The sequence below is a fragment of the Metopolophium dirhodum genome, chromosome 1 (genome assembly GCF_019925205.1).
Source record: "Metopolophium dirhodum isolate CAU chromosome 1, ASM1992520v1, whole genome shotgun sequence".
NCBI lineage: Eukaryota > Metazoa > Arthropoda > Insecta > Hemiptera > Aphididae > Metopolophium > Metopolophium dirhodum.
The window spans coordinates 67,746,336-67,755,676 of record NC_083560.1 but is presented as its reverse complement, the minus strand read 5'-3'; the positions used below and the strand labels follow the sequence as shown (position 1 = coordinate 67,755,676).

At 28.8% G+C, this 9,341-nt stretch overlaps 1 protein-coding gene across 1 annotated transcript; it reads right to left on the bottom strand.

Annotated features, from left to right (window-relative positions):
* Positions 1-1,496: 1,496 nt before the first annotated feature.
* LOC132936799 (protein CDV3 homolog) lies at positions 1,497-9,235 on the bottom strand. The gene is made up of 5 exons (XM_061003561.1): positions 8,872-9,235; positions 8,439-8,661; positions 7,509-7,731; positions 2,148-2,222; positions 1,497-2,082 (listed from the first exon to the last, which is right to left on the bottom strand). Exons 2-5 carry the CDS (start codon positions 8,643-8,645, stop codon positions 1,931-1,933), a joined length of 657 nt encoding a protein of 218 aa, XP_060859544.1. The 5' UTR covers positions 8,646-8,661; positions 8,872-9,235; the 3' UTR covers positions 1,497-1,930.
* Positions 9,236-9,341: the final 106 nt, after the last annotated feature.

The window sequence follows — 9,341 nt, the reverse complement described above, 5'->3', positions numbered from 1 at the left end:
CTTTTGAAAGAGTATAAACAATCTTTTTTTTTTTTTTTATATATCTTTAGAGTATTTAAATAGGATATGTCTATAGATTATTTATTTATTTAAGCATACACTACATGTGCCTAATTTACAATTAATATTTAATACAATTATGACTACCTACTAGTGTGATATACAATGAATATTATCGTTAAAAGTACTTGATAGTTTTAAGATAATGAAAAGGAAGGGTCAGAATTGGTTAGAAACATACAGTTCCGAAGTGGTTCATTTAAACCATAATTAGTGGAGGAGGTTGGAAAATTAAAAGTGACATGTTTACGAGTGATAATACTATGATATAAACAACATGGTATCCTATGTCCAACGCAGTTGTGTATTAGTTACAGCTATAATTTTCGTTCTCGGCTAATGATTTAAATTCTGCCATCTCACCACCAGGTACCAACTCACCAACTCACTATGACAAATATATTGTCTAACACTCTAACTTACTTACCTACCTGTTTCAATTATTTTTGTTTTTATTTGTTGATTTTAAAACAATTCAGCATTTTACACGGTTATTTTTTATCATAATATAATATTAGTAATAAGTGGAGAAAACTATTATAGACATTATAGGACTTTGTTAATTGAAGTGTAGACGTAGATAATAACGTCTATTAAGTCTATGTTTTTGATTTTCTGTATTTGTAAGGAATATTTAAAAAACTTAAAATCTAAGGCAGTTATTCATAGTTGATGCTTAAGAATAAGTATTATTATTATTAGTTAAATACTTATGACTCAAATGAGAGAATCATAAACGAGACTTTAGCTTAAGAAAATAAAAACTATTACTTAAATTAAGGTTGGTTGAAACCTACCTTAAGCGTTGCTTAAGTTATTATCACAAATTTTTATTTTTTAAATTATCAAAATTAGCTGAAGCAATACTTATTCTTAAACATCAACTATGAACACAGCCCTGACTAAATTTGTATTTCATACAAATATTTCAGTTTTTGATTGATAAGAAATCAATAAAATAACTAACAAATATGTTCAATAACTGAATTGATCTAATTATTCATTCTCCAATGTATCGGCGAGTAATTAATTATCATATTTTAAACACATTTTCTCAAATATTATTAGATGGCTTAAAACAAGTAATTTATTTTAGAATGAGAAATTAAAATAAATAAGGATGTGTAACATTATAAACAGAAAAGTTATGTATTAAGATATAAAAGAAAGTATATTAAATAATACATTTTATAAATAGCAAGGCAATGAACATTTTATCTAAATATTTTGTTTGTCTCAATTTCTTGGGTTTTTAAAATTAAAGTTTTCTTCAAACAATTATTAGCCAGGACATAAATGTGATTAATAAACTTGATAATTATATGTTACATTATATCAAAAAATTTAATACTTATGCTATGATATATTTTAGTAAGTTTTTAATGATACACAACTCAAAATATTTTAGGCACTTGAATAAGACATTTTCAACAAAATTTCAAACATAATTTAACATGTGTATAATATATTAAGACATTTCTAATGAGTTGTGCCCGCACAATTCTTTTAATGAAATTATAAATATGACATAAATACCCTATACGGAAATATGTTTTCAGAATTTTGGGAATAGTTTTGGTTGTTATAAATTTGTATACAAATCTAAAACTCATAATCATAATAAATGAAATTAACAAAATAGTATATCACTTAAAAATATTATGATATTTATAGAAATTTGATCACAGTTTTAATTTCGATTAATATTTAAGACTAATGAACAAAAAACATAATTCCATAATGAATTGTGATAATCATCGTGGAAAATATTTGATGAACATTTTCTAAACAATAATTTAATGATGCATTTTTTTTTTTAGAAAATTGTTTAAAAGATAATATTTATGTGCATGTTCATTATAGCTTTTAATCATTGATACTTGGCCCATGCTGGAGTTTCAACTTTTCTAGCAGCAGGCGCTACAGTTCTTTTAGGATTATTATTGCCTTGAAGAGTTGGAAACATTTCTTCATTTTTAACATCTAAGCTAGTTTTACTTCTTGGTGCGCTTCTATGTCCACCTAAATGACAGGTAATTAATTAAAAGATTTTAGTATTTAAAGTAAAAATTAAATTAACAGTTTACCTTGAAAATTGTTACGCTGAGCTGGTGGAACATACACTTTTTTCTGTACTTCAGCAACTACTGGAGGAGTAACAGCTAAAATAATTTAAATGATATTATACTACACAATTTGTATATTTTATTTAATTTTAAGTGGAAAGAAAGTTTAGTGGTTATAAAATTAATTTATATATAATAAAGTTACACTTCAGTAACATGATTCCAACTATATAACCAAATGTTTATGGTTAGGTATTAACCCTTTCATTGTTTCAGACAAACTATTATGTACCAGTACTTGAGAATATTATTATTTTCAGTTAACATCTTTAGAAAACCCTGGACAACTGTACGTAAATTTAAGTTAGAAAAATTCCAAATATGGTAAACATCGCTCAAATATGCACCTTCCATAAATATAACGAAATATGCAATAATATGCAAATTCAAACTTTGTACTTAATTTCGCCATTTCATAAAAAAAATGTATAACTTACATAAAAAAATCTACGACCACTACAAAAAACATGTAAATGCAAGAAGTCCCGAACCCTACATAATATGATTGTGACATTTTTTGGGGGGACGCAATTTACCTACAAGGCTACTCCGGAATTTTTAACATTTCTCAGCATCCATTGCCTCAGAAAAGTAATGTAATTTGGGTATTTGTTTGTTATCGCCCTGCTATTGTGCCGTATTCAATGTACCACCCCACCACTAGACGGGCGATTGTAAACTCTCCTGATTTTCATGACCTGTAAACTCTCCCGGGTCTTCTTCAGTACTACCTGGCGGGTACATATTGTATACTTTGCCAAATCTGTAATAACTTCATTATAATTTAATTTTTTTAATAATATAAACAGATTTTAAAAAGGTGACTATTTTTTTGCGATGTAATTTGAAAAAAACTCGGGAGAGTTCACATATTTCTTTCAAGAAAACATAATGTTGACTCAAGAGTTTACCAATTTTAAAAATCGGGAGAGTATACCACCATCCCACCAGGCAACCTTACGTCAACAGTGTTTAATCTAAAATGTCAATACTAACGTTATTAACTTAATTTAATGTTGACAATTAATTTTAAAGAGTTATTTCCCGCATCATATTTTAATACTTTAAATTTTTACAACAAAAATATAATATCTTTAAAACAAATTAAAATGTGGAGCATTTAAAAGCGGGTTTTCACTATGTGCGTACGCATGTACGTGCATAAAAAAACCTTAGCTGTGATTTGTTGGTTAGGTTAAGTTACCACACAATTAACCTGCACGTACAATGTTGTTGGACAGCTGAACATTTTTCGTTTACACGGCAAACATGTATAGTGGAAACCCGCCTTAAGGATCTTTAGGAAATTGTCTTATTTTTTTGTTATTATTGACGTCTAATTATGGCGGGGAAATAACAAACAAATACCATAATTTTATTAGATTACATTCGAAAGCAATAAATAATAATAAATTATCTCATGAGAAAACCCTTCAAAGTGGAAATTGATTAATCTAGATTTATTAAATTTTTAATCTATCTAGTTGAAACTATGTATTTTTCTCTAATTTATTGTTCATTGAAATGAGCTACATTAATGTACTTATTATATGTGCGTAATAACCTGGATCAGAGTTCCGTCCACGAAAAAAAAAGCTACATTTACAGTAATGGACAATGGACAATGGTACAAAGCGTACCTAACCGTCCAGAGTCCCAGATTAAAAATAAGTAGGTACCTACATACCATTCCATTCACTCATTTAATATAATTAAAAATCATAATTTAAATTATTAAAATATATAAATGTAACAATTAATATCCTAAAAAAATTGATCATATTTTTTACATTCAATATTTTTATGCGTCGCATGTTTATGTCTAGTACTAAGTATATGCATGCGAGTTTTTAGCTTAAATAATAGAGTGAATTAACCTATAATCAAATTTAAGAGGACGTCATACGGGAATTTCGGTATCTCCGTCTTCCAAACGTAAAACCTGACAAATGTTATGTTCACATTAACACATTTTACTCTGTAATTTCTAAAATTAGAGTGAATTTACCTCTTATAAAAGGTAAAGATAAGATTATTATCTAGGGCATCTCGGAGGCTTTTATTGATATTTTTTATTAAGGATCAAGTTATGACTATTTTTAAACTGTACATTTTAAAATGATCATAACTTACTTAAAAATAATAATATCAAGAAAATCAGTATAGAACTATAGAATCGGCCGAAAAGGGAACCCGTGCGTCGGCTTTATGACGTTACGCGGCTATTCATCCAATTTCGCTGAATAATTATTTTTTTTACTTCGGATATTTACCAAAACGTTATTCATTATTTTGACTACAATAACACACCAATAAACTAAAAAATTTAAAAAAAAACGTGGTGTTATGATGTCCTCAAAGAACAGGCGGAAAAAATGCTCACGAAAAAAAGTACACGATGCGAGTGTTACACAATTATTGTACTGTTTTATATTTTTAAGATATTTCGTTGATTATAACTCAAAGTCAATTAAATGGAGAATTATAATAAATTATAATATTATGTTATACTTGGTTTGGTTATAAAGATGAACAGTTTAGTTGTCATAATACATATTTTACTTGTGAGTACATTTTTCAAACTTATATTAATTATTACATTAATTGTACCATAAATATATTTAAGCAAAGAATAATGATGATAATTATTTTGTTGTAATTCAATTTATATTATATTTATATGCACTATTATTATAGGTACCTGTTTTGTATTGACTTTTGACTTATTATACTATTATCTTTATAGTTGTGTAATTTTTGTATAAATGTAGTAGGCATATACCTAAGACTAATGTTTTTTTTTATTGTAGGTACTCTATATTATTAACAACTACTTAATGACTCAATATAAAAATATTATAAATTATAACACAATGTATTATGTATACCTAATATATATTATGTAAACGTATATTCATATTTATATTAAAATTTTTTAATCTCCGTGGTATTTTACGATATTTTAATTTTTTATTGAGATTGTAAATTATTGATGAAATTATCATTATATGGTTGAAAATTAAAATATAGAAAAAACCAACGAGAGAACACAGATAATTGTTATGATGAATTCTCTCCAATTTTAAAGCTAATAACACAAAATTGGAAAAACTGTACGCAAATTTTCTAATTTTTAAAGCCGGCTTCTTGTATGGCTCGGTATCATAAACACCCAGTGGGAATGGTGAGGTTTGGTACAGCACAGGTCGCGCACTCGCTCCGCTCTGCTGGTGTGTGATCCTCATCGTAGTCGATTCTTTTGGCACGAGCCTCGTGGCTCGTCACAAGCGTTCCCGGTTAGTCGGTAGTCGGCTAGCCGAGCCACGCATCAAATTTAGAAATAATTATAATATCTAGTGAATCTCTTAAGTTTTATTTATAAATTTTAATTTTAAAGCGAGTTATGATCATTTAAAAATTGTAAGCTGTAGGTACATTATAAAATACTAATTAATGTGTCCAATGTAGGTACTAAAGAATGTCTCCATTCAAAAACGACTGTAGCGAAGAATATTGTTGTAGTTACCTACAAAACATCGGGTGTGATGTGGACATTAATTAAAAATATGTTATCTGAGTTATGTCATATAACAATTCAATATTTCTAAATTCACACAAATTATTTTAAATAGCATTAACAATACGTATCAGAGTTTAGCTACTTGTGAAAAAAGTTTCTCAGGTATGAGAAAAATAAATAGCTGGCCAAGGATATCAATGCTACAGAATAGGTACAGTCGATATACAGTTGTATATCTATAATGTACCCACATTGAAAAAGATATTTCAACAAATATTAAGAGTGAGGATATTTTCGAAATACATTCACTGACAAAAATAAAAACATTTCATTAAAATAAAATAAACAATATTAATTATTTATTACTTGGACTTGTTATTATTATTAAATATTCTTTAATTAGTGTCATTCGTTTTAGTATAATCATATTTTTGTAGAAATTTATTTTAGTTGTGTACTAGGTAATGTGTGGGGGCCTAGCACTTGCGGGTAACTTAACATTTTAGCCCCCCCCCCCTAAAATTCAACCAAATGTTTGCATATGGACGTCAGCACGGATAATGATGACTGGTGTGGAATTATAGGTACATTTTTTTGCACTATCTCATAAAATATAAATCAAATCTGTGATGAATTATACTAAGCCATCTCAGCACTGCACTTTGGCCTCCAAAAAGAAAATAGGTACATGCGGAAAATATGATACATAATAAATTAATGAATATTATTTTTATATTTTTGGATTGAACTCGAATCATTTATTTATCGATTACCTAATGATTTGCAATTAAATTATTATAAATTACTTCTACATTTTTTTACTTACATCTTATTAAATTTTGAATATTGTTTTCTGAGAAGACCTGACATATTCACATAACTTTTTTCCATATATTATCTTTGGGAATTTTCCAACATGAGTCTATTTCTTAAATTATTTTCTAAACATATTATAATTTTCACAATTTTTTTAAATTTTTTGTTACTACCTGTATATATAGGTAATTGTTAATTGACATATTTTGCTGTATACTTGGATATTTAAAAAGTCGTAATCTTATCTTATCTAGGTTACATAGGCGCAAATAAGGGGGGGGGCTTAGGGGCTAAGTCCCTAAAAATGTCCTACATTTTGTTTGAAGCTTATTCAATATTATCAAAGTAAAGCTTTAGCCCCCCCTCCCCCCCAAAATTCCAAACACTATTTGTGCCTATGTCTATAAAAAAAAAATAGGTATCCATAGTCTATTAAATTCCTACTTAACTCAAAACATTTTTTTTTTATAAATTTTCATGTTTACCACATGTTTATGTAATGTTAAATATACTTTTTTTTTTTTGGTTACTTCAACTTTGTAATTAATTATTTAATTATAATTACTGATACCAATAATTTTACAATAAATTGGTATTAATTATTCAATTTTTCTAGTATATCAGTTAATATCAGATGAAATCAATAATATTATTCAAAAGAATATCTTATAACCTAAAAATTTTGCAGGTTACCTACACGGTTTTTAATTTTAGTTTTTCTTGAACTACTCAATATCTGTATCAACAATTATTAATCTGAGTAATAATGGTTATGCTCACCCAAATTGTTGTTTAAACTTATATTACAGTGTTTAAACACCCAAATACATATAGCATAAGAAACCCAAAACCCAAATAAATATTTTGGATACAAAGCCTTGGAATAATATAGGTAAACTAATATTTAAAGATGAGTTTATTCTTAGTTTATCTTTCCACCTCAAAATATAAGATTTTAATTTTGTGGGTAAAAAATAAAAAGTTACCTTTTGGTGGTGGAGGAGGTTGTTCAGGTTCGTTTACTTTCCAAGGTCCTGCATTTTTTCGTTTTGGCACCATTTCTCCTGCCTCGTTTTCTTCAAATTCTATTTCATCATCTTTTTCGTTGTTATCCGTGAAGTTAGAAGGACAGTCAGCTGTCAAGTTTTGCATTTTGAGTGTTGTATAGTCTTTTATTTCTTCTTGGTATTCATTCCATTCTTCCTCCAGCTGTTAGAAAAAGTATTTTCAACAAAAATATTCTAATGAAAATTCTTAGATAGGTACCTAATCTACTAATATTAAATACAGTAGAATCTCAATTAACTAAAATTTCAAGGGAATTAAAGCAAATTTGACTGATGTATTTTTTGAGTTCTGTACCATAAACACAAATTAAAAGCACTTCAACGAGTAGTACCTAATCTATGTAATATACAGGTAATAGGTATGTTATGAATGTTCAACTGTTATGTTTTATAGGATGCATGAGAAAAGAAATAGCCCATACTTAATAATTTATCATTTATTGATGATAAATAATAATAAAAGTACCCATCTATTATGTTTTATTTTGTCTAATAGTCGTTGTTTAAATTACTCTAAATTATGATTTATTACCTATAACAATCACATACCTACGCTATTAAGCTGATTTGTAGGAATTAGTTTATTAAGTACGTACAAATGTACAATAGTCATTAGTCGGTAATAAAATAAAAAAAATACTTAAAAGACATCAATGATTATAGGTACCAAATTAAATTTACAATTTACACTAAAATGGTCTATAATCTCAAAAAAAACATATTTTACCTACTTCTAAATGGCTGAAAGTATTTTAAATAAACAATAGTTAGGTTAGTATGTAATTTATATTTTAGTATACATATTGCATACATTTTGAATGATTCGAGAAAATTAACATTCATTGATACCTTCTTGGCAGAAGCTTTGTTGTCGTTCTCAGTCGCATAATTATTTTGAATTGTCAGCGACCTTTCGGATCTTTCCTTTTTCTGTTTGTCTTGTTTTTTCTGTAACTCTTCTTGTCCGGTAGCCATATTATCCGAGGAGGTGGCGAACTTTTGGCCTTTGGTTTTCTTGCGGTCTTTCTTTGCGAAAAAATTATCTAAATCGGCCATGATTGTTTCTGAGGAACTGGTAAAAAAAATGAACATGAAATAAATATTTCCTAATAGCTAATAAACCGTCTTCGACGAACCGGCCAATATACAAGGACCGTTTACTGTCGTTACTGTTAAAAGAGACTAAAATAACCGGATAACGTCACGAATGTCGTAGACGGATTTTTATTAAAATGTATTATCATTGTGAAACGATCTGAGAAAAAAATAAAAATAAATTTACCAGATTCGATGGAGGTCGGACTAGGCGGACTGCGGGATAACGGGCACACCGACAACGGGAAAATAATATTATATTATTAATTAATTACGTGGTCTCGTCGTGCGCGCGCGTGTGTGCGTACGAGTATATAATATTATAATAGGTATTATTATTATTAATTGCTGTGCGAGCGGCGGACGCGGCGACGGTATTCGGCACTCGGCAGACGGTATATCTCGCCACCTCGGTTGTTAACGTGGAAAAACGCGACAAATCACATGTACCACCACTTGCGAACGGCGGCAGGGCCAATAGTCTGTGTCCGATTGGTTATCATCGGCCGATCCCGTTATCGTGACGATTCCGAAACGGATTCGCCGCACCGCCGGCGTGAACGTAGAAACGATTCCGGCCGCCCGTACATTATATATTATTTTTTTTTTAATTCTCCAGGCGGCGGCGATTTCTCGGAAACCCAATCGGTCAACACT